General features: G+C 38.5%; 1 protein-coding gene across 3 annotated transcripts in view; it reads right to left on the bottom strand.

Moving 5' to 3' along the window:
* Positions 1–26,562, bottom strand: part of ABCC8 (ATP binding cassette subfamily C member 8) — an 80,743-nt gene that overhangs the window by 45,522 nt on the left and 8,659 nt on the right. For all 3 annotated transcript variants that reach the window (XR_012586839.1, XM_074585818.1, XM_074585819.1), the window contains exons 4-12: positions 25,137–25,303; positions 22,661–22,903; positions 21,619–21,807; positions 15,966–16,130; positions 13,803–13,958; positions 7,154–7,288; positions 5,547–5,709; positions 832–872; positions 380–525 (exon numbers count right to left, since the gene is read on the bottom strand). Coding sequence is in view for 2 of the 3 variants with exons in the window: in XM_074585818.1 (XP_074441919.1) it covers positions 380–525; positions 832–872; positions 5,547–5,709; positions 7,154–7,288; positions 13,803–13,958; positions 15,966–16,130; positions 21,619–21,807; positions 22,661–22,903; positions 25,137–25,303 (1,405 nt within the window). In the remaining variant the exon portion in view is untranslated. The remainder of the gene's footprint in view (positions 1–379; positions 526–831; positions 873–5,546; positions 5,710–7,153; positions 7,289–13,802; positions 13,959–15,965; positions 16,131–21,618; positions 21,808–22,660; positions 22,904–25,136; positions 25,304–26,562) is intronic.

The following is a 26,562-nucleotide window of genomic DNA, read 5'->3' as shown; positions in this document are numbered from 1 at the left end:
ATAAGAAAGTAAAAATTCATCAAGTCTGGCGTAGACATTTAGTCACTAACTTACTCACACACTTAACTGATTTTTATGGGGTTTGTTTGTTTGCTTATTTGTTTAAGTCCAACTCTCCACCAACAGGCAACCTCTCAGGCAGGGGGCTAAGGATGAGCACAGCCCATGTGATACACAGCGAAATACATGTGCCTCTGTGATTACCTTTTTCCTTCTACATGCTTGATGGAGGGAAACGTTTGGATGATTTATGAAACTAAATCATCAGTAAGTTTTCACTTCCTGCCTTGTTATCACATATATGTTGCATGCAGTACCAATACACACATTCTCGAAAGTCAGAGAGGTAGTAGCAAAGATACTAATTTTACAGTCTCACCTTACTAATGCTTTGACAGTGGATCTAACCACACTGGAGAGCAGGAACAACGGAGACACAAGAATATGAAACAGGGAGATGGAGGCAAATGCCACGGATGGGGAGAAGTCAGCATTTCTTGTCAGATGAGCATGGACCACAAATGTCTACAAAGATACAGACATCAGTATCAGTGTTTTGTCATAAAGAAGGAAATGCACAAAGACTTCATATTTCATAAGCATTCATTTACAGAATCTTAACAGAATCTTTCTCTTAACAGTTTGGAGGAGTGTGGCATACTCATGGCTGCTTCTGGTCACAGATGACAAATGGGCATTCTCCATTCTCTCCTAGAGGAGCTGCAAATGTGTGGCAGGTTTGCATCCTGTCCTTCTCCCTCCTCATTTCCACATCACTTGTACTTGAAAATGCAGTTGTAATTAACACTACTTAGAAAAGTCCATACTTACAATAAGTACAGCTGCAATTGGTATTGCTGCATTCATAAAGACTGTGAAGGAAAACATGTAGGAACATTTATCAGACATGCTCAATCTTAAAATACTACTAGCACTAGTTTACAATGGTATTTTATATGCTTAAGATAGGAAAAACGCACAACTATCTACACAGATCAGTACACCATTTTAAAACACCTACAGTTTACTTCCCTTCACACCACTAGAACAGACAGAACCCAGCAATGTACCCTACCACAGACAACTAATCAACTGGTTTTGAGCTGCAATCAGCTCACACACTGTTCAGGTGAGGGACGCTGCAGGTCTCCATCTCACAATGGACAGAGAGGCCGAGCCAATACAAGGTCTGGTGGGCAACTTGAATACCTGACTGTGAAAGGAGACCAGCAGAGGCTGCACAGGTCATTGTGTGGGACTGCCTCCTGCAGGACCTCCTGGGAGAGCCACTGGCACGTATGTCAAACTGTGACCTACTTCTGGGGCACCACTTCTGAAGCACAGGGCTTTGGGGTCCTCTCAGGTTTCAGGATGCAGTTCAAAGGGTAAGGAAAGACTGGCAACCCTGCACGGTATCATTGACTTAGTTTACTCTTGTGGAGGATTTACTCATACTTACTCCTGCTTTGTCAGGCTTGACTACTTTGTGAATGTCCTCAGGAGCTCTACACAGGTTCCAATGGTACCTAAATGTGGTACAGCTTTGATTTCAGCTGGGCCTTAAGTTATTAAAGTGCAAACAATGAACCAGTTTCCTCCCTGACCTCAAACAATGTCTGTCTTGGTGCCCTGGATTCCTTCACTATAGAAACTACAGCATTCAAAGGTTATTAAAGAAATGGATAGGGAGAAGCAAGCAAATGCCATTTCTGTATAGGGATCTCTTTTAGATCAGGCAGGAACACAGGTTAAGAATGCAAAAAGAACCAGCTATCCATCTGGGAGCTTGAGTCAGAACCAGAGCTACGATCTGACCCCACATGTCTGTCCCCTCTATAGCAACCTGAAGATACTATTTAATCATCACCTCTTCATTTTGACCATCACTCAGTTTTATTTCATTAAGTAAACAATAGGGAGAAAGAATATAGAATCTATAGCTAAAATAGAATTAAAAGATCAGTACACGTGTAACAGAAAAGAAAGAGGCTAGACACTTCTTTATTGTTTAAACTCTGCCTGACCTTTTTTCCTACCAGGTACAGCCATGTTCACACAGTAAAAGCACTCCCCAGTTATTCGTCTGAAGTGGAGCATCATCATTTGACCCACAAATGCTTCTGGTTGACTGGCCATCCTTTTCTGGGCATAAACACCCCAAAGAACTTAACGTACTGTCAGATGTTCCTTTTTCCTACATTTAGAAGATCTTTAATGAATCCTGTAATGTACGTGTAAACTCTATACTCAAGCATAAATAAAATAGCTGTGTTATTTCATGTGGCTCTAATTCCTTGACAGGAGAGCATTTGAAAATATAGGTATATTTGTGTATACAAATTTCCAAAATAAAAACTTAGCCTTTGAAAGATGCATATGCATTAAATCCTAGAAGTTCATAGTTTATTCCTCATCCTAGGGGAAAAAAAAATTCTGGGGAAAATGTTCTTTTCTTTGTTGGAATACAAAGCAGCTTCAGTTCAGACTCTCATTGCTCATAATGATTCTACTTCCTGCCCAGTTTTCACTTTGTATAAACTTGAGGTAGTTACGGCATAGAAATTTTGAAAAAGCAGCGAAGCTTGCTGCCTGCAGCTACGGACTACTTAATTCTATTAAATCCTTGCATTTGCAATTTGCCTTTGAGACTGCTGCAGTACATGAGTTTGCTTTTATGAGTGAATCTGATGAGGGAAGCTAGCAAAGCTGATGAACTTCTCAGAGATGGGTCCTCCCCTTCTGCTGTCTACAGTGTGAGATCGTACCTGTCAAATACAAAGCTGGACAGATTAAATATACTGTAGGGTTGGCAAAGCCCGCTGCAGTTAAGACAGCCAGGGTCACTTGGTGGGTCCCAATAAGTCAATTTGAGTTTTGCTATTCTGTGAGATCCCAAGTACATCCAGGAACTTCACTTCAAACATCTTCTTTCAAGCAAATAAATAAGGGCTTATTGAGCCACTGGCATTTGGGAGCTTTTTTTTTTTTATAATTTTTTTTTCCAATTATGCAAGTGTCCAGAATAATAAAGTGTTCTCTAACACAAATTTTGTTCACAGCTAAGACTTTTGGTTTAATTAGATTCAAAGTACTTTGTTACTGAAAAAAGGCAGATTGAACACTGGGAAAAAAGTTTTCAGTCCTTTTTGCATATTTTAGATTAGTAACTACTGTTATTTTCCTCTGAGAAAGCCTGGAGCTACTTTGCTTGTGACAGATTAAGTATAAATTCATAGAAACAGGAAAACCATTCTTTTCTTTCTCAGTGTGTACTAAATCCTGTAAATTTAGTGTATACTAAGTCCTGTAAAACTGAACATAGGGTAATTTTACCAATCAGTATGGAAAAAGTTACATAGGAATCTTCTTTGCTAAAGTTAAAGAATTCACTGTCAAAAACTCAAAAGGTGTGAACCATCAGCATTGATTCTGGTGGATACATTTCATTAAAATTATAGGAAGAGCTAACGTCTATAATAGCTCTTTTAATACACATGAACAATTCCATATACATACAAACTGGATCCAGACACAGGGGCGAGGCAAAAGAGATCCAATTTCCATGTGGTCTTGAAATGGAATTTCCTTGTGGTCTAGCCAACACTGCCCTGAAACTTGTAGGTATATTTTCTGTAATCCAATGCAAATCTATTCCTCATGAATAGAAGTAGCTCCAACCACATTCTTTCATTCATAGCTAAGTATACTTAGAAAAGTATTCCAGAGTCTATTCAACACTGTACATTAAAAGAAGAATATAAAAAAATATCTCATTTCTGCTTTCTTATTGTTCTAGGAAGTGTCTACCTTCCTCGTGATCAATAAACCATAAAATCTTGGTTGTCATCTGCCTTTTTCACTCTTTTCTTTCTTAAAAAAATTAATCATAAATTCACTATCACATTAGCAAACACGCTTTGTGCTGACTATGCCTGTCATTCTATTTATACTTATGGTAAGAAAACCAGCAAATTCTCCTATATTTATGTTCCCCATGCAGTCTGCTAAAGTGCAAGTTTGTAAAGATCAGTGTAATTTCTGCTAAAGACAGAGAGTGTAAGGAACTCCTAGGCTGAAACTACAGGAACTCTATATAAGACAAAATTATATGCAACAACATAAAAAAAGCTGTGTTGGCTTACCCCAGCTGAGAAACTGATCTACTGTGTCTTACATACACACCAATATCACTTGTAATATTAACAAGAATGCAAATTAAGTGTTTCAAGAAGCATCAGTATATAGAGTTGTTTCTAATAATATGGTTTCATATTTATGTCACTATTTCTTTACGGAATAGCCAGTACTCTTGGGATGAATACACCTTTTTGTAGCCGTTAGAAATGATGCTGTGAGGATTTAAAAACCAAATAAGCCTCCATGGCTCCTTCAGTCCTACAGCTGAACCTGTGACTCTGACTATAAATAGATTTTAACGCCACATGAAGCAGTGCAAACAAAGGGAGCCCGACTGTGTTGATCTGGGCGTAGGATGGAGTTTCCGGTCACACAATCTACTCCAGCTAAATTCTGTTTTACGTCAAAATGGAAACTACTCTCCAAGCATAGAGAGCTCAGGATCCCCAGAGAGAAATTCTGGTCTTGGAAGTCAATGAAAACCTCAACTTAATGTCAGTTAAATTCAGTGGGATCAGGATCTTTCCCTCAGAGTGCATTACCTTTGTGATCATTTGGCAGAGAAGAAAGTCAGCTGCACGTCTTTTGGGTGAAAGAAATCGAATAATACGAATCAGACTGGAAGTTACTTTCCTAAGGAGCAGCCTTCCTTATTAGCCTACAAGATACTTGTGCAGGTAGCTTGTGGCATTTGAATACTTCTCCCTAAAAATTTCCATTTCATTAATATCTTACAGATTATATGAACAGCGTTCTTCAATATGACTTTAGTAATTATTTCTAAAGTATTACAGTAGCAATTATACAGATGTTGCATATGATCCCCTCAAATAGAGAGTTCAATTGGCCCTACATCTTTTTAAAAAGGATGATAAATGCCTTAAAGCAGTTTGAAATTGCCAGGATTCTCATATTTTACCTTTTTAGGATATAGAAATGTTCTTAAGAATTACTTGCTTTTATAAGAAATCCAGGTTTTGAATAAGGAAGTATAAGTACCATCTGTTGTAGCTTCAATGCAAAGACAATTCCTGTCACATATTACAATACACTGTATTGTGCAAAATGCAGGAGGGAAAAGAAAACGAAACATCGACAAAGGCTTCTTCCTGAATGCTATGTTATAGAGAAGAATATTGCTGGCTGAAGGTAGCCTGTGAAACACTTGTCCCTTAAAAGCTTTTCTCCAGAAAAGCTAATGCTTAACTTTCTCTTTTAGGCGTATTTCCCATATGGGCAAAATTCTACTGAATTAAATGGAAAGTCTGACTAAATTGAAAGTGAGGAGTAGGGATCAGAGCCTAAAGCAACTGAAACAATCTCGACAGACAAATGGTAAACTCATTAGCAGCTAATAATGCAGTAGCACTTCAGCTGAAGAGTGGATTAGAATGAAGGAAGAGACTTACTGGATATGGAGGTATAAAGGGCAAAAGACTTGAGGCTAGTCATTTCTTTTTGTCTCGTTTCCTCTACGCTGCTGTGAAAAATGTGTTCCCAAGCATAGAGTTTAAGGAGCTTAATGCCTCGAAGCATCTCATTTGTCTTCTTCAGTCTCTCATTGGAGTACTCCTGCAACATTTACAGACATATATACTTAAAGAGTATAATTAAAGCAGCTGTCCCCTAAACATAAAGATCACACAAAAATTTTATGCAGCCCCTTGTAATCAGTCAGGCAGACTTTACTAGTTCTGTCCATTTAAATGTTTTGTTACTGTTTTTCACAAAGTTGAGCTTCCCTAGAGCTCATGTGAACAGGCAATTGGTTTGCACCCCTAAATCACATAGTTTGTACTGAAAATTTTTCCCCTCTGTCAGCTTTCTGATGACTTGCAAGGCAGCCTCTCATGACTTCTACTGCCCAGCATACTGGCTGGATTTTCAACAGGCACGCGGACAACCTACAGAGGAGCTCAGAAGGCGCAGACAAGCTAAGACTGGGCACACCGCTCTGCCCAGTCAACGTGATGTGGAAACATCTATGACAGGCTTCAAAGCAGCAAGGCCACATTAGCAAGAAGCTGTGATCCCGTAGAGAACCCTGACTCCGAGCAGGGCCAGCTGGTCAGGCACAATGATGCACTGGTGAAGTTATACCCCCAGTAAAGCATCACTGGAAGGTATGCCGCTTCTATTTTTCAGGCAAGCTCAAGGATTTTTGTACCGCACTAGGTTGCACAGCGGAGACATTTCAAGCACACAATGCGCTGCTCCCATCTGCAGGAATTCCCAGGTGATGCCAACTGTCTGCTTGGATGCTACAGGGAAGAATGCTGTCTACATTTCTAGAAGGGTGCACACTGTTGATGCAAAGGCATTACTTTCACACAGGAAGGTGCACAAATAACTCCCATTACCACCCTTGATTTGTGGTGGAAGAAATTTCAGCAAGCTGTCTGGGTCCATTAGAGGTTCCTATGGCTTCCTTGGCAGTGCAACCGTCACTGAATGTGGGGATAAGGTTCAGAGCAGCGGGGTGTGGTAATTCCTATGAACCAAGACAACTTTCTCGGCAGCGATGCAGACGATTCAAATTCTAGACAAGCCAAGTGAGGGATCAAGGAACAGCTTGTGACTTAGGAGACCTCTAAGGTCCCCAGCTGAGGAGCATGCTATGGGAGTTAGGACTGCCCAGAGGTTATTTAAATAAATTTGTCTGATAGATTTCCACATCTATGATGTATCTGGAATCTGAGTTTGGACATAGGATTCCTACCTCCTTTCCTCTTGGACAGATTGCCTTGCACAATTCTTTCATTTCAGTCAATGACTGCTGACCATTTATATTTGCAAGTCAGAAAGATCTTAAGTTTTTTTGCTCTTAAGGAAACGCATACTTGTTGAAAAATATAAACCTCCAAACCTGCATTTTCACTGCTTACACTTTCATATTCTTGAACTCGACATTGTTCAAGAGTCAATGTCCATGGTTAGCTCTGTAATTCCGAACACAGAGCACTGCATAATTACCAAAGGTGCCATTTATATCATGTATGAGTTTGAAGACACTTACCAGTGTGCTTCTCTGGGCCTGTGAGAGTTTTGTTGCTACAAAGTACTGAACAGGTGCAAGGACTATGATTACTGCTGCTCCAATTAAGGCACTGATTCCAAGAAGGTAGTAGAGCAGAAGAACTCCTACAATTATCTGTCGGGAGAAAAGAAAGCTTGGGAAGGGGAAGGCTTGGGGAGGCTTCACTTCATATGTGCACCACAATGACCCATCACAGAGTAACTGGACAGCACGTTCAAAACCAACAGCCACCACAGCTAACACCACCCCCAAACGTCATACGTTCCGCACCCCTGGCACAGTGGGGTTTGATCAGTCAGGGTATTCTGTCAGAGGACCAAACAGTGGTCCTCTGTTCCCACTGTTCCTAGTGAACCTAGTGTTCCTCCCCAGCTTGTGGATTCTGTGTATTTCCAGTTCATGGACTCCCCATTATGAACAGTAGAAGAAGGTCGTACAAATTTGCATGTCTTCTGTAATGTAACTCACAGCTATTTAAAATAACTTTACTTAGAGATAAATACATTTATAAAAAAACCTCTTTAAATAAAATTTAAAAGCTATTTTAGAATACTGCCAAGTAACACATTGAGATATTCCCTAAACCACTATTAAATATTTTTTCCCATTTGGCAGATGACATAGCATGCTTTTGTTTGACTTATGATCTTTTTCATCTTTGACATTTAAGCAGTTTTACACTGAGGAAGAAACTTCATCTCCCAGTTTGATCAGAACTCACTAGTCTACAACACACAGGACTTCCACAAAGAAGGAATTTTTCTTTGCTTCCTATAGAAGCTAATAGGAAATACTATTAAAATGTTAATATGACATTATTGCTGACCAGCACATAAAAAAAGGTCCTCATAAATGATATCTCTGAGAACCTCCACTTCAAACAAACTCTAACATAAACTTGCAAGGAATTGTTTTAAGGGTGCACAGTACCAGACTGGCGATGACTGTCAAAAAAGGGTTAGAGAAACAACTTAGGAATAAAAGGTTTGTCTTTGGATAAACAAGAATCTAGAGAGCCATCATTTGGATAGAAAGGGATACTGTAAGCAGCTCAATAAACACAAACATACAAGCTACTAATGTTAATTACCACTATTCTAATGACTGACTCCTGAACAATCTGGAACACTGACACTCTGTATATTTATCAGTATAAGCTGATAAATTAATCAGAAGACATACTGATAGAAAGTTAATTTCATACATCATTTCCTTTAATTAAAAAAAAATGAAAATTTCCTTAAAGCATTATCTACTATGCTTGCTATATTTGCATATCTGTATACTCTCACAACCCTCACAGAAACACTATCTCCCATCATTTTGAAGCTCAGTAGTCATAAACCCATCCATTCCCACACATATTTATGGGAACTGGGTGTTTCCATGAAGAAAAGCAGAGTCCTTAGGTTCCAAATCTCCACCTTGACATTTTCATGAATTTAAGACACACAGAGAGAAAATACAGATAATATTTTTTTTCCTTTCCTTAAGAATCCTTTGACGCCTCTCTGCAGATGAACTAAACTAAAACATGACTCTTAAAATGAGTCACAGTATTTACTTAGGAAACATGCATTAACATGAAAGTAAAGTCCTATTATATATATACCACACATCTAGTAAGAGCAACGGTTAAATTGTAAATTAAAAATCTTTTAGTGATGAGAAAGTGAGCAATCTGCTTCCATCTGAAGTCAGGAAATTCCTGAGTGTGTGAAGCCAAAGGAAAAATGCAAGGCCTCTGTCAGATAGCCCTGGCAGAGCTCCCCTCCAAAACATGAAATGGTCCTGGGTCTTTAGAGATCAAGATATTAATTCCCAACTGCTTCTTCATGGGCAGACAATCCAGGCACTCAAAATACAGGAAAGCATCAAACAGTGCACAGTTAAGAGATATTTGAAACTACAAAGTCAATGGAGAACACTGACCCCCTGCTTTCCCCCACTGCTGGTTGATTGTCAAGGACATTATGGGACCAGCTGGTTCTAGAAACAGAGCCTCAGCTTCCCACACAGACAAGGGGAAAGCTACTCTAGCGACTGGATCCTGAGGGAGTTGCTAGCTCACAGCTGGTTTGAGGTTTTTTTCTCCATCCTAGCTATTGAAAAGGTCAGTCTTTGCAATAAAAATTCTATGTTTTCAATAGATTAAAAATTATCCCATTTTCATCATCTTTATATTGTGATAATAAGGGAAAAGTTTTAAAAGATATTCATCATGTATGAGATAAAAAAGAAAACATTCTCAATTTAAGTACGTGAATACTTGTATCTGAAAAGTGCTGAAATCTGTAAGCATTATTGCAAGTAATTCTATATTTATCATACCACATACTATACAGTCAAGAATAAACAGTATTCTAGATAATATCTGAAGTGGTGGAGGACAGTATCTAGCAGATGGGAAGGCTCTCATTAATATTTCTGAGAAGGTAATGATCACATATTTAAAAAAAATACGTAATGAAACACACTGCTTCCCTTTCATCAAAATCCCAAAGCTCTTTCCTGCCAGAGATATGTATCACGGGCAAGAAACTCACCAATAGCTCTGGTTATTTTGTCTTGATTATTTATTGGAGATAGCAAATACTTTCAGCCAGAAACTGCTTTGGGGCCAGTTTTGAAAGAGACAAACGGCCTTTCATTAGAGCTGTAATTTATCCCTGCTAAATGAACCAGAGATATGAGAATACAGGAGTTTTTAATAATCACAATGAGATCAAACAAGGGTGTTCATAAAATGGAGGCGGGGGGAAAGCCTTTATAGGGCCTCATTTTGCTCCCAGGGTCTGAGCCAAGCCTGCTGAGGGCATCTTTCAACTGATGGGCATCCCCAGGCCTCTTTTCATGGATTTCAATGGCCTTCAAACAGTAACTTAAGGCAATGATAAAGCTCCTATTGACTCCAGTCAGAGCAACGATGGGGCTCAGATTATCTAGACTGTATAGAAATCCTAACTTGTTATGAATGGCTAGGTCTTCTAAGTCGAGGATAATTACAAAATCCACAGCAAATGCTGAAATGCCGACTGTTAGGTTAAGAGCTACAAAACCATTAAAAACCTGTTTTAAATAATAATGAAGCATCCAGTAATTGGTTTCACTGCCTCACAAAACAAGGTATTGAATGAGTGTTGTGGAAACATGTTTTGGAGAAACCTTCGTGACCACCATGACTCACTGATTTGTGCCTTGCAATGCGCGCACCGCCCACAAAACGGGAGCATGCTTTGACACTGGTAGTCGTGATCTGCTAAGGAGCATTGCAGGGTGAATTTTAATGCAAATATAATCATATTTTCAGCAGACTGTCAGGAAATCTTTATGAGTCTGTGACTTCTGGCACATTAGAGCAAGATGTTGTTACAGAATATGCAATGAAATCTGCTTAATTCTCGGTTGCACTAAAGCTCTCCCTACACTGAGCTGACAGAGTGGTCTTACAAAAAGCGTACCTGAAAACGGTACGGTGCCTCTTTTACTAACAGACTTACAATGGAGACTAAGTCCAGCAGATAACTGGACCCTAAACGTTATCATTAAAGGGGTGGACTCTTCTTAACGCCTCATAGCTCTTACAGCAATATCATTAGCAGTATACAATCACTGACTTCTTACTGCAGGGTACTTCCAGTAAATGGATAAAAAATATCCTGATATTCAAACCATTACTAAGAAACTGCCAACCTGTAACCATATTTCATATGATATTTCATATCAGTTTCTTTTCATTATAGTTGTCTTCTCTTTCGCAATTAGATATCAATATTAGCACATTTTTTCCCCCACTCTAAAATAATCTGCTTCCCATTTTTTCCCCAGGGAAACCATCCTGATGCTAAAAAATAAGCCAGGTTTCTTTCTGAAAAAATTCTGCTGATAATTGCTATATTCATCATCCATTTTTAATTCTAGAAAGTAAGATGGTTTTAACTGGCATATAAGCCTCCCCAGAGTAGATGAGGAAAACTAGTCTATACCCAATAGCTACTCCTGCACAGGAGAGAGATAAATGCATTTATACTGTACGAGTGCAGCCACCCTATGATATAAATCATATTCATAATATAAAATATAAATAAATTTATTTTATATAAATATAAATCATATTCAACCATATAAATATAAACCATTTTAGGTCTTAATACTTCAGCAGGTATAGTTACACACCTCACATGCAGAGTAAATGCAAACCCTAGGCATGAAAGCACGGTTAAAAGAAGCTATCAGTTAGTAGGCTGCTGACTGTTTACACCTTAATGCACTCACTATCCTGATTTGAGGCTTTAATTGATGTTACCGAGAGTTCTACCAAAGTTTCAAACAGATTTCTTCTTCCTCCAGGTCCTATTGCAGTCTCGGAAGCAATCTACCCCTCACTGCCACAGAGAGACTAGAAGACATACGGTAACATATTAGGTTTCAAACACATACAGCAGAAGTGCGAAGACTCCCAGAGTATTTCAAGAGGGCACTAATTGGTTTTCCAGGGAACAAATACTCCCCAAAGAATTAGACTACACAAGAGGACACAAGACGCCCTCAAGACCTCACTATCACTGACAATGAAGAAGGACCTGCGTTGCCCCTCCCCAGTATTTTCCTCAGTGAGGAAAAAACCAAATCCAGGGAAAACAATTAAACCAGGGATTTTTTTCCACGTTAGGAAATCAATCTGGCTTACCATGCAATCAGATGATTTTAAGTCCATCACAAAGGAGGACTTGTTCATCTAACCTGTAAGCAGCTTGACCAAAACCTCTTGGTTTTGACAGAAACTATAAAATCCACTCCATTCTAATACGTATCTTTATTGTCAGAAAAGAATCCAGATCTCCTGATTGCCAGCAGCCTAGCGCCTTACTCTCTGAAGGACATTCGTACCATTTATATAATCATCTGAATGGCTGGCTTTTCTTCCTGTCCCACCTTTTCAATGTAGTATTCTTATATACTCAACATCTTATAGAAGAAAATCACTAGTATCGGATGTTGACAGACACAGGAACTCCTTAAGCAACAATCCTAAAGCCGTGCTAGAAACTGACTGGAAAGATGATCTGCCAGTTGCAGGCCACATACAGTCTCATGAAAATGATTTCCTTTTTGGGCAAGAGCAGGCAACTCAAAATGCAAAGCTGTTGGGTCAATTATTGGCAACTTTCTGACTTGCACGTGAGCCAAATCAGCCTCTGCGTAATGCTGGAACCAGACCACCTCTGTGACTTGAATACAATGGTGTTTTCATCATGTTTTTGAAACTAAATGATACTTTTAGAAAATACTGAGTGAATATAAACTCTGTTGCCTCTTTTGTTTGAATTTAGTTTTAGCATTGAAGCACTCGCAAGAAAAATACACCGAGTAGCTGGAAGAAAACAGAAAGAATTGCAGGGTACTGTATTAAGATCAGATGAAACTATGTGCTTTACTGTCGGTTTTCTCCGGAAATTCCTAAATGGAAGTGCAGGAAGTTTCTATGGTTTAAGTACTGGCTCTTCCAAACTAAGTAATTTGCACTTTTCCACTGTTTCAGTAAGCACGAACTTTGAAAAATGATCCAAGGTTGTACAGAGATTGCTCTGACCTCCTACGGCTCTGTGTCTGCTCTGCTCTACTCTCTTACTAGCATAAACTTAAATTAATCACATGGCCATCCAAGGTTGACCACTTCACAGGCTCAGAGGAATACTACCTCTCTGAAAAAAAGACTAGTTTTCATCAGATTAGTTTTTCAGTAGCTCTGCAATCTCACGTGACACAATGCACAATCTATAGAGCTGGAACAATGAAGGAGGTAAAAATACCGTGCTTCCATGTTGGACATCGCATACAAACTCCTGTTTCAGTAAGAAAACAGGCTTAGATTAATTTAAATCAATCATGAAAGTATTCTCTAAGATGGGACTCTGCTTTCCTCATCATAAAGCCTTGATAAGACACAGCTGTATTTCCTTGGGCGTTACACATGCTATGAGGCTACAGGACATGGAACCAGGAGTCGCTGATGATTGAAGGTGACTCAGAACAGTGACCTGCCCCATGCCATGCATGTGGGAAAGGAGACTGAAGGGATGAGAGTGGTATTTAGAGACAGGAGGACAAAGACACCAGAGAGGCTAAAGCAGCAAGACTATTTCATGTAACAAATGAGTCCATGGAATTTTGTATGCAAGAATTTGTCATCCATGAGGCAGTGGTAGTTTTAAGGGATGTCCAAAGGATCATCTCTAAGTGATCGTATTTTTTAATAAACTGCTGCTTCTCTTGCTTCTGCTGGGATTCAGAAGACAAATGATTACAATACATTCCAGTTATCTCCACTGATATAATAAATGAATGCACTTGAATAACATAATCTGCTGTACCCTATAAATTCTTATTACAAATGCAAAGCATGTTTAGCAGCAGCCAGGATCCTAATGCAATCCTAAACACCTAGAGTCCTGTCACAGATGTGAAATATATTACCTACAATGTTTCTAGATACTAATAGCTTGAAATCTTATTTTGAGTTATTCTTTAACTTCTTTAATAACTCTAGTTTCATAAAACTCATAAGCAATCATCAATCCCTACAGCTGATGCACATTAATAACAAAAGCACGTTCATTCTCCTTACCTGTACTGGCATAGCCCAAAGGTTAGGGCAGAGGAAAAAGAACCACATCAGCTGATTTGTGTCTATGGCAACCAGGTTACAGATCTGGCCTGCAGTCATCTCCCCCATAGACATGTTAGAGGTTGAAAGCTGCATAATTTTATTGTATATTTTTGTCTGGTAGAGAGATCAAAACGTGTTAGCATATAGAAATAAAATAAGTTTTCTAGCTCCATCTAAAACACAGACATAGTCCAGCATGCTGAGGGAAACCAACGTTCCCAGTAACTTGAATTAAAAGTTCGGCCTTTGGTGTTATGATGAAAAATTTTAAGCTACTGTCTTATTGTTCATCCACAAAAAGCAATTAGGTACATAATGGTTTTCTAAGTACTCCCTTTTTGCATCCCCTCTGGATCAGTAAGAGAACAAAACCTTTACTGCCCAACACACCCAAGAACCATATAAGCAGCTATGATTTACACCTCCAGCTTCTCCACGGAGTGCCCCTGCTGTGACTAGTGCTAATAAATAATGTATTATTACATTCAATGTATCATAGTCAACATATTATAATCGTTGTTATTTTTCTCTGGCAATTGATTCAGGTCCCGTCCAACCTCAGAACTATGTTCCTGGCTGAGAATGATGCTACGTTTTGGCTAGAGAGCTCAGTCCCATTACAAAGTTTAATTCACAGACAACTGATGTAACAGGTCCAGTTCTGTACTGAATTAAGTAGTTGCCCCAGTGCAGAACCAGGCACCATGTAGATAATTAATTTAATACACAATAACGAATGCGTACTTTTACCAGCTGGTTTGGTAAAAGGCTACACAATGGCGCTTTGCAGTCTTGAGACTTATCTGACAGGAGGCACCCTGATTCAATAAGTGCCTTCAGATCAAGTGCCAGCTGTCCATCGTGAAGCACAAAGTCATAAAGGGCAAGTTGAACAGGTGCAGGTTTGTACAGGGGAGCAAAAGAGAGAAAAGGTTTAAAGAAAGCTGAAAAAATATCAGGAAAAAATTGTATAAAAATACTGGCACAGAGACTGCCATTAACACTAATTCTGCTGCTTAGAGAGATGGCTAGAAATTCTCCAATTTGAATGGGCCGACTGCTGGTGTTATCTGGGCCTCTGGGTAATATCCAGTGCAGAGAACATGACGCTTTTCTTAAACAAAATTAATGTAGCGCTTTTTTACAACAATTTCCCTTTTACACTTGCTGTGGTCCATGTATTTTTCGGTTAGTTTCAGCTCCTATGCTTGATACAAGACATGCAATTTTTACATATATACTTTGGGACAAATTTTTATTTCCTTAGGAACTTTCTAGTTCACTCTAATAAGGAAAAACCAATGGATGGAATACAGAAGTCTGGCAGCTGACAAGTGCTTCCAAGTGTAAGATCAAAAGAGGATTAAACAATTATGCTGCCATTGAAAGCATCCATCTATCACGCAAACTCTCAGAGGATCTATGTTGTTCAGTGGATAAATAGTGTAACTTATAAGGCTGTCTTTCAAGCTGTCAGAGGGTAGGTTTCAGCCATTGCACTTGGCAATATCACATTGTAATCCTACACCTAATTCTCTCATTTCCAGGCACAGATCTTTGTATACTACATAAAACTTTGATCTGCTGTTCACAGTTATACAGTGATTATGGACTCCATTTTACCAACCTTACTTATGTTCAGTAATTACGGACTCCTCAATGCCTGGTAGATTTTTGTGGCATGACCCATGGAATAAGACACTACTCCATGCATTGGGAATACAACCTATCCTTTTGTCCAAAGTATATTTACAAGACATTTTAAAGCTGTATTATTTGCATGGGACATAACAAAAACATGCCTCTGAGATGGGAGAGGTGTGGTTCACAACCTAAATTATTTCAAAAGTTACATTCAGTTTTACTGTCAGCAAATTTATGCTCAAAAGTAAGAAGAAATACAGCATTAGATATTACAAATAAATGTTTATATAAAATCATCAAATAAGATGTAGAGGAAAGAACGCAGGTCTAAGTTAACACAATCTTTAGTGGCAACAGTTACATTCAATAAATTTCCGAGAGAAGCGTTTCAGAATTTAATGACTATAATTGTAATTTGTATTTACAAATACACATATAAACATATGAAAACAGGTTAATTAATAATATATTGGCTACCTGTATTGCGCCTCTCAAGTTGATTCCTGTTTCAATAGCAACATAGTACGATGCTTGGAGAAATGTCCTTTGCAATAGAAGGGCAAAAAATAAGAGTACAGCCAAAACGTAAGCATTGGACAGGAACTCTTGAGATGAAATAAAGAAAACACCAAGAATTTTAGTCTATAAAAAAAAAAAAACAATGAAGAAAGAAATCAGGTGCGTTGGTAATTTAATTACCAGTTTTGCATAATTAACAAGTACAGATAATCAGTTTATTACTTTGAAAGTGCTCCCAATCTTATCTAAAACCTCCCAGTTTATCAATTCATGGAAGCAGTCATATAATCTCCCAACTCAGTAAGCTTTCTTCAAATGCAGAACGACATTTATAGGATTTCTGATATCCTTCCAAAACTCTAGGACACTTTGAGTAACTCCATATGGTCATTTGCTAAAAGATGCACACTGCCCTTTGTCAAAAAGGATTAGTTAATGTTCTTTGGAGAAATTAGTCTCCTTATTTTAGCACCTCAGGTTACTGAACACTAAAACGACCTTCACAACTTGCTGAAAACACATCCTTCCAGCTCCTGAACTACGCATATTATTTTGGTTTGAAGCACCCAATAGATTTGTTCAGCAGAGAAACGTATGCCTACCTTTGCGAACAAGTAAACAAGATAATGAGCAAAACAAGTTTGAAAGGATCCTTTGTTTTACTCCATGAGAAGAGTGGATGCTTACAAACACACATTTTTGTAAGTTTTTGTAACAAGTTTCTTGACACAGTGCCTCCCACCTCACATAGCAATATTCCTTCTCTTGAGAGGGAATTAGCCTGATCTGTCCGCGAAACAGTTTAACGATCAGTTGAGGTGCCTGGGAGGTCATTCATCAGCACCAAGGAGTCATTCTCCATAAATATCTGATCAACATTGGCCAAACTAAGCAGCTGTGAAAGGACTTTTGTCTACTACCCAACACAGACGGACTTGTGTGGTCTTCTTAGGTTTACTCCCTTTTCCCACTTATGTGGCATTTGTTACAAGCTACTAAGATTCAGACCGAGGCTGGACACCAAGAAAAGCAAGTAATTATGATTCCATTCCTGTAAATCTTTGTTCATGCAAATGCTCCTTATTTCCATAAGGAGGCATCTTCACAGTCATACACTACTATTATGTAAGTATACAGTGCAAGAACTTAGAAGAACATAGAAAATTTCCATCAGTGACACTCAACAGTGCTGAGTTTCGTACTTTGAAAACAGGGAATAAAAACCTATTTCATTTGATAATTTATTTCCTGCTCTCAAAGCTAAATTGTTAGCCAAAATATTTTCCAGTTCAGCTAGGTACTTGGACTTCAACCGGATTTGATGTATATAAACATTTCTGCAGTCTGTAGGGCCACTGAACTAAATAAGGAATTAGCCCTCAGAGAAGCCCTCTGAGAAAATATTCAAGCATACGGAGTCTTCAAAGTCAAATCAATAGAATGCAAGTAATTGCTGGGCATACTTGTTTCTTTAAATCTGTATCAAGTGCAAAACTGTGAACAATTTTAGTACATGTCAGTAACTATGTTTAGTTAGAGACACTTAACTCCAGTTTTAGTTATTTGTACCATAAAAGGATTTTAAGACCTAAATTATTACTTATTCCATAGCCATTCAAATAGGCTACCACAGCATTATATACTACAAAAAGTCTACGGTACAGTAGAAGCGAGTCTCTCTTCCAGATTATTTACAGTCTAACAAATTCAGCTTTTACAATCAGGATAACTTGCCTTGGACCTTGCAAGTTTTAACTGTGGTTGTAAATTTATTCTTGTTGTAACTCTGAAGAATAAGAAGAAAGACCCGAGGCTCTACATTTAGCCTGGGAGCTTTAGAAAACATACCACAGAGGTCTGGAAAATTACAAGTACAACCAAGTCTTCTCCCGTGCTACCTTTAAGGTCTTGACAGTGGAAAGGAAAAAAGAAAGTCCCAAATTGGCCAAGTCTGTGGCCAATTAGATACATCCAATTTATCTCTCAGACTTTTTGATATTTATGCTCATCAGCATAAAGCATTAGGCACATGTAAGGTGGAAGAACTGCCCCTGGTGCTTCCCTGTACAAGTTTAAGAGCCACCTATTGTTTCCTGTGCAGTGTATATATACTCAAATAAAAAACAGAATACAAAACAGTATAACTGCAAAACTTGGTGGTTTATTTTTGGTTTGGGTTTTTTTTGTTGTTTTAAAAAAAGAAAAAGCACATTTGGCGGAAAACCAGGATCATTTACATTTGTGATGTTTTTACCTCAGACGTATCTTGTTAACTTGCAACAGTGAGAACCTTTCCTTTGAGTTACCCTTCCTGAGATCAGCTATTATTTTAGTAGTTATTCACTGGGATTTCTTTTTATTTCAATACAGGGTCATTCAGGAAGAAGTGGCACCCCTGTAACACATTAAAAACTGAAAAAAGCTTCTTATGAAGGCAAAGCTAGAACAACACACAAGTCTGCGACGCTGGGGGATCATGATTGTCAAAGATAACGTGGCAGCAAATAGAAAGGCTAAAGCATTATCACAGTCGTGAACCATGAACGTTACAGACTGTGCTGTACCATATCAAAGGCGGTTGCAGACGCAGCACAATTTCAACGCTGTCTTAAAATACATCTGGCTAGTACTGCTAATTCCTGCAGCTAATACCACTTTTTATTGCATACAAAAGAATACCATTTTTTACACGATCGTGTTTTGACAAATCACACTTTTCTAGCAATGATATTTTGGTTCGGTGTTGATTCATATCAAAACATCATATAATAAGCAAGGAAAAGTGAGATGAATATTCTCGTTATTTCTTCCAGTACTCACTTGAGTGAAAAGGAGGAGTTAAACATATATAGATAAACATCACACACACTTAGTGAAAGCACCATAATATTTGCCAAGCCTCAGATGCGTTATCAGGCCATTGTGGCTTACAAAGTCACTGAGCATCTTTGTGTTTAAACAACAATAGCTGTCTAAGTACGCTGCTCGGCCTGCAGGAAACAAGGAAATTACTGAACATCTACTGAACCTTTTGTATGTAAGACAAATAACCTTGTTTCAGAAGTTGATGGAACTAATTAGATGTTTTATTTTCTGAAACGGCTTTGGGGACATTCAGTGTCCCCACTGGCGACTTCAGGATAATACCGCTTTTTAAAAGTGCCAGGAGGGTCTAACCAGTAAAAGGCTGAGCAAAAGGCCACTATTTAAATAGTTAAAGACCCTGGACTCACACAGCCTTAAATGTCTATACTGGGCCTTTTGCTACACTGAGACCTATGACTGCTAGAGCTTTTTAAATAATGAGTCTGTAGGTTTGCTGCATCACTTGAATGTGTTATGTCAGCAGATTTTCCTACTACTGGAACTGCTAATCCTAACATTGCAATGTGGAAGATACTACCAGCAAAATATAAAGGTTATCATTCTGTCAGTCTCTTCTTCGGTGCAAAATGATTAACACTCAGAGAAATTCATGTCATAAGAACGTTCCGGGGTGGCCATAAATATTGATACTGGAGTTATAAATAAACATGAAGAGCGTGACAGAATTTAAGATGCTGTCGTGCTCTAACTGCGGCACTAACTAAAGCAGTTAATGCTGCCCGTGACACCCACGTGATCTCAAAGTTCCAGTTCCACAGGAGTTTATATCTGTCACAAAGGGCCTGAAGAATAGAGAAAATATTATGTCTTAGGATTTATCTCTTCACCTTCAGTTTCGCAAACAGAATTTCTGTTTGAAAGATACAGTTGAGTCATTACATCATCTCCTCAATCTAAACTATTTAAAATGAAGAAATGTCACTTCAAGGGATGGGTAGAAGATGCTCTCCACTGTACTCACAGTTTACTTTGCTTGTCCAATTCTGTCCCACTGTATGGCAATTCTTCCCCACGCCCTCAAACTTAGCAGCACGTAAGAGACAGACAATGCTTCCCCCCAAACTTACCTTTGCCTTCATAAAACCGTTTTAGAAGTCTTGTTTCTCACACTTATGTAGCTCTCTGGAGTAAACAATTAATAAGGCCAGGTTCTCCTTTTTTGACTCATTACAAGTAAGGATATAACATTCCTAGTAGAGCTGGTCTATTTTTTCCCCAGAGTAGACCCAGTTGGCTAGGTATGTGCATGCGTGTGGGAGTTTTCCTGAACACCGCAGTGTGATTACAAACAGTTTGAATAGAAAGCCTTCATACGTTTCAGAAAGATATTTCATCTAATCCAGCAAAAGCAATTTTCAACTGTAAAGGTAATTTTAGGCTCTTAACAGAAGAACAATGTGTATAAACAGTGTCAAAATAGAAGGAAAAAGCTATTGGAGACCTTTTAGCAAAGGTAAAATCCACCCTTAAGCATCACTCAAGGACTATCACCATCGGTGAATATTGCTGTTAGATGATCCCCAAATGGTGTAGTCAATGACAACAAGGAGGTGGCTACCGCTTAGCAAGGCACAGTGAGGACATCAAGGCTGGATGAGGCTCTGTTTGGGGCCTTTCTGGATCAGACCTGAGCTTTTTTTCCCAGAGAAGCATTAGCTAACACTTTAATAGGAAAATTAAACAGGATAATCCGTAATTTGTGATTCAGTGTAAATTCAGATGAAACAGTGTTCCAAGCAAATTACCAAGAAGCAAACTTCAAAAGCCTCCACAGTACTTTGCTGCAACACAGCCCTGTAGTCTTAATTTTTTCATTTCCTGCTTTAACTGGTTTCTATTGAATCTACTTGTTATATTAAAGTTTCCAAATATTAGGATAAGGATTGCAAAATGGATAAACAATTAATTTCAGCCTGAGGCCTTTGTTAAATTTTCTGCAATGCATCTGATGTATTTCTATATTTACAGTGGAACTAATCCAAAGTGTACTTGAGTGAATGGGTATATTTCCATTAGTGTCAACAGACTTTGGAAATAAAGTCTTACATCAAACAATAAGTGGGCTGCAGAAATAAACTGATGTTTGTCACAGAAATCTAGCCTGAGTGATCACCTTATAATGAGAAGATGCTTCCTGAGTTGTTTTTTTTCTTTCCCTAGTTAATCAAGAAGTATGTCTGTTTTTTTCTTGGGAAACATTAAATAGCATCCTTTAAAAATATGTTTCAGTTGATGTTTCAAAACCAACCTCCCCAAAGACACTAGTGGAAATTCTTTCTTTGTCACAGTCAAATTACTTGGCATTTTACTGTGATGACAAAAGCCTGCTTTAATCCTCTTGGACGTCACTCATTTTTGGAAATGAAAAGTCAAGCCTATTAAAAACATACTTTTTCCTTTCCAAAAAGCACTCAGTCACATACTTGATTCAATCTCTACTCAAGACTGTACCTAAAAATCCTCACGATACTAGTGGATTTCAGGATAAGCTTCACCATTATCTTGAATGAGGTTATTTTCCAGAATGCAAGCCTGACTAGATGCATGGGTAACGTATTTTGCTCCCCATCAAGGTATAAAAGTGGGTAATAGTCAATACATACATACTGTCATTTCTAGCATCCACAAATACACTGCAGAATCGCTTTCTTCACTGAGGCCAAATAATACATAGTCATAACATTACTACTTTGACTCCTCTATTTTTATGACATTTTGACAGTACCTGTGGGCGGATGGTGTTATTTCCTTTTCCAACATTGTGCACAATCCCAGAGATGCAGAGTGGACCAGCAAATCCAAGCAAGTCAGCCAGAATACGGAAAGTGCTACTGAGAAGTAAAGGTCTTCCAAAAGCACAGCAGAGAGCACGCCAAATTGATCTAGATCCTTGTGGAGATGATGACCTTTTGTTCTGTTCAAAATTAAAAAAAATTGGTAGGGATTATGCTATACATTAACTTCAGGTCTGATAAATCATTGGTATTTTTATCTCTGCTTTAATTCATTGACAACCAGTTGCAACCTTTGAGCTAGAAAAGCACAGGAGCTACAATTATTGTTTCACTGGGTTTTAGAGAGTCAAAAAAAAAGCATTAATTTGTACTCTCCTCCACAAAAGGAACCACGATTTCTTTCCTACCTTTAATAGGGATCAAATAAGTGTGTTGTTTGTGGCTTGCTGGGAGAGAAAGAAAAAAGAGAGGGAGGGAACTGACAGGTTTTGTTTTCCCGCAAACACAGAGACTGGAAAACTATGGTCTTTTTAGACAGGATGCAAAAGATTTCTCTTAAAATCCTGAATACACTCAGTCAGGGTGTCAGAACTTGAGCTGAGGTAGCTTCAGCCCTGAATTCTCCTGCAGAGAAACTGTAACCGAAATAACATGGAAAAAAATAGCCCTGTGAGGCCTCATTAATATTGACTCTATAACTGAATGATTCCAGGGTCTCATTAGGAAGAATGATAATGGTGTTCAGTGAATACAGTCCATAATTACTTTCCACATCAAAATAAAGGCTATATGGATTTTACATGCATTTAACCAGCAATGTGTTTGACATGCATATTTAGGTAGATAAATTCTATTGTTTGTATGAGGTACAAATGAGTATGTGATCTCTTTGTACATGGAAAGCTATGCTAAGGGATACTTCATTTGCATCACGTCTGTTTATATAATTTTATATTATGCTTATAGCATAAAAAGTAATGAAAAACGCAAGCATTGAGTAAGCAGACGGACATAATTCCATGCTTTGCATACCTTCTGCGCTTCAAAGGCCTCATTAAGGCGAATGTAATTGGTCAGAGCTCGCATAGCAATGGGAAGCTTGCCTATGGTTTTCAAGTCTATTGGTTTTTTATGGGCGGTCTTGATGAACGTATTCATCCACCAGTATGTTCCTTTGGACAACAGATTCACAAACGGCTGTAAGAATCGAACACCAAGGTCCTGGAGATCCTCAGGAGGTTTAACTTCTTTAGGAGTTTTGAAGAAAACATACCTCTGAAATTCAGAAAAATACCAAAAGAATCACAATAAATGCATAGAAAATAAAAGTCCACACAAAATCGATAAGCGGTAAAGGACACTACAGATAACCAATGAATCAGTCTTGGTTTCTCAAAAGTACTCAAAGAACTTAGGCATTCAAATTCAATCAATACAGCAATCCAGTTTCCTCAGGTACTGAGGAAAATCAGAGGCATCCAGTCTAAAAATAAATCATCCTAAACATTCACTATTACTTTGTTTATGGGGTACAAATTTGCGTACTTGTTGAAAAAAACCCAAAACACTTCACCTTACATTTCAAATAGTACAGCCCCAGCCTCTCGCTCTGAGTTCCAGAGAGTGCGACATGAGACATACTAGCTTAGGCACAGCCCTGCGGCTATCAGTGATTCGCCTCCCATCCTGTACTGCCTCACATGTCGTTAGCTCAGAACATGGAGCTCCCTGTGCTCTCTTGAATGGGTCTGGGAAACCACTGAACTAGAGAGTGTATATGGCACCAACAAATGTTTTCATTGACTTAAATGCTAAAGAGCAAGGGCAAACTGCTGATGATTTCCTGTCTTCAAGATAAAACTTTTTCAGACATCACTCATTTTTGGGAATGAAGAGCCAAGCCTCTTAAAAATAAACCTTTCCATTCTGAAGAGTACTCAATCATGTATTTCATTCAATCTCTACTCATGACTGTACCTAAATCCTAGTAATCTTAGTAGGATTTATGGATACCCTTCACTGCTATCTTTTCTCCAACCATAGTTGGAGAAAGAATTCACAGATCTAGAAAAAATTGTGATGGGGTTGGGAAAGGCCATCTACAGGACAATGGGAACAACGGAAGGAAGGGAGAAAAGTTGGGATTGAAAGGCAAACAGGTCAGTCTTCTGTCTTCTGGAAGAAGATGGGGGAAGGCAGAAGGAAAAAAGAGTGAGGCCAATGTCTGCTGTTTCTGCTAGCATAGAGACCTCACCCCTTATTTTTATTTTCTTTTTCTCCCCCCTCTCCCCCTCAGCATTGGCCAACTCTCCACACATCCCAATCCCTTCCTTCAGCAGCCACAGCAACAAGCCTGGCTCTCCAAACTCTGCCACAGACACAGCAGGCAGTAAAAAAATCCATACTGCTGGCTAGTTTATTCTATGCATCAATGACATTCTTTAATAACTAAAGCCAAACAAATACAACATAAAAAAGACAACAATAGGCAGTGACCATTTTTATTCTTTTTGGTGACTTATAATTCCACAGTGATTAAATCTCATTTAATTATGCAGTTCTATTATGAGGAGATTTATGAGCAAATCTCTCCGATGTCACATTTGAATTTCACTTTTCCCACAAGCCAATCCACTGTTTTTCATTTGTGATATAAATACTAAATGTCAAGCATTGAGGTTTTCATTACTCTTTCTTCCAAAAATGTTACTGACAAAGCTGCTTTCTAGGCATATTTTTGTCCTAAGTTATCAAATAAACATACACAGACACAAAATCCCCCAAGAAAATCACAAAAGAACAAATACGTGACAGATGCAACTCTCATTGCTGAATGTATTACTGGAAAGAGTTCGCATGCAAATGTGGGGGAAGCAGCAAGAAAATTTACATTTACTTTTTCTCCAGAGACTAAGTCTAATTTGTGCACACAGTTAAGCGAAGGACAGGTGAAGGGAAGAACTTTGGTATTTATCTACCCATCAGTCTCCAAAGCCATCTCTCAGTTTGGATTTTGACTGCAGACACCACAGAGGAAAAAAAAAAAAAAAATATAGCTGGGACACAAGACAGCAACCCCAGATGCCCCAGTAAATCAGTTATTGTGATTGTCTCCTGGAAAATGAGAGATGTTATTTGCGTGTCTAAGATATTCTCTGATAGAGCAGACAATTCCTTTTACGCAGTCTTTCCTTGCATCAGAAATACTTGTTTCTGATGACTGAAACTCTGAATCACAACAGACATTTTTTAAACAAACTTGAACAAATGAAATTTATCTTAATTTAGCTACAATGGAGCCTGGCATTTTTTAAAATTATGGATTCATCTGGCCTAATAAAATTGGATTAACCTTTGATTCTCAAATATATTTCTATTTCTAACTGGATTTTTCTCTCTCCTTTAGAAATGCATTTCACACTAAGTACCCGGAAAGGGGAATAAAGAAAAAAAAAAAAACAACCCACAACAAAAAACACAGAAGGAAACTTTTATGACACTAACTTACCCTCACCCTGATGACATTGATTTCTACAGCTAGTAGCATTCCATATAGAACAACCAGGAGTCCTGTGAGGCAAAATCGAAGCTGAGAAAATCCAACCCCGTTATCACAGAACTTTACAAATTTGATGGTTTTAGTTATGAAAGCTAAAGTCCAGTAAAACAGCAATGCTGTAGGGGAAAAAAAAAAGTTAATCAGCTCCATGGTTGCAAAGATATACAACAGCAGTATTAAATATTCATTCAGAAAAAAATGCAACAATAACATATAAAACCAGAGTGTGGCCTTTCTCATGGTCAAAACAGAAAACTAATTCAATTCCACAAATAACGAAAATATTAAGACAATGTTAGTTCCAAATTCCTTTCCTATTAGATTTGGTGAAATTGGAAAGTTTCACAAAGTGAAGTCTGCTGAAGGAAATTTCCATCTACTGTAAACGCGTCTCCGCATGATGAGTTCAAGGGAGGGAGCTGCCCCACAAGTGAAGGTGGCTGTAAATGACGCTCTTCATAACCAAATAAAAGACACTCCATAGCATTCACCACACCATAAAACAGCTCCTGTTCCCCATTCTTAAGGAAATACCTTCTAGGGTTGTGTTCTTTTATATGAATCTTTCATAGCTGCTGTATCTGCCATGGTGCAACAGCTGGAATGAATTTCCAAGAAAAATGTGGATACGCTTTCTGAGCGTCTTGCTCCAACACCACAGAGTCTTCAACCAAGACAGCAACTGCAAGTGTAACTTCCAAATATGGATAACCATCAGGAACTTCCACAAATTTCAAAGAATTTGTGGGGTTCTAGCTACCTCAAGGCACCCTAGAAATCCCTATGAGGATGTACTGTGGGGCTGACCCGTTCCAAGCAAAACTAAATTCAACACAGTGAGTCCATACGGAACTTGGGGCTGCCATTCCTGCTTCTGTGAAAATCCATTTTAAAACTGTCATTTAAATGAGGAGAATAAATGGAACAGTACAGGAGCGCTGGGCATTAGGACATTTGCCAAGAGAGTCTATCTTCCTCTAAAATTAATAGGCCAGTTTGTAAGAAGAAAGTACTAAGAAGTGCTTTCAGCACTGTATTTTAGTGGCTGATGCAGCTGCAGAGAGGATTTAAAAGACATACTTACAGAATCCCTCTTATAAAACTCCCTACCATCTTCCCAGCTTACACTGCATGAAATCTAATCTTCCATCCTGCTTCAGGCTGTTTCCTACCTTTGAGGCACTATGCCTTCCTATTTGCAATATGCCTGACTCTAAAATCTCACTTAATCCAAAAATACATTCCACATTGTTCTACCCCGGACCACCTTTATCTGTAAATCCTTGTGTTCTATCTCATTCTTGTTACAGCAGGCTGAGAACGCATCCTTCTCAGAGTGAAGAGGACTTACATAAACACAGCACACTGAAAATCC

Source organism: Larus michahellis, chromosome 4 (genome assembly GCF_964199755.1).
Source record: "Larus michahellis chromosome 4, bLarMic1.1, whole genome shotgun sequence".
Lineage (NCBI taxonomy): Eukaryota > Metazoa > Chordata > Aves > Charadriiformes > Laridae > Larus > Larus michahellis.
The sequence above is the reverse complement of the archived record's forward strand: the minus strand, read 5'-3'. Positions and strand labels throughout refer to the sequence as shown.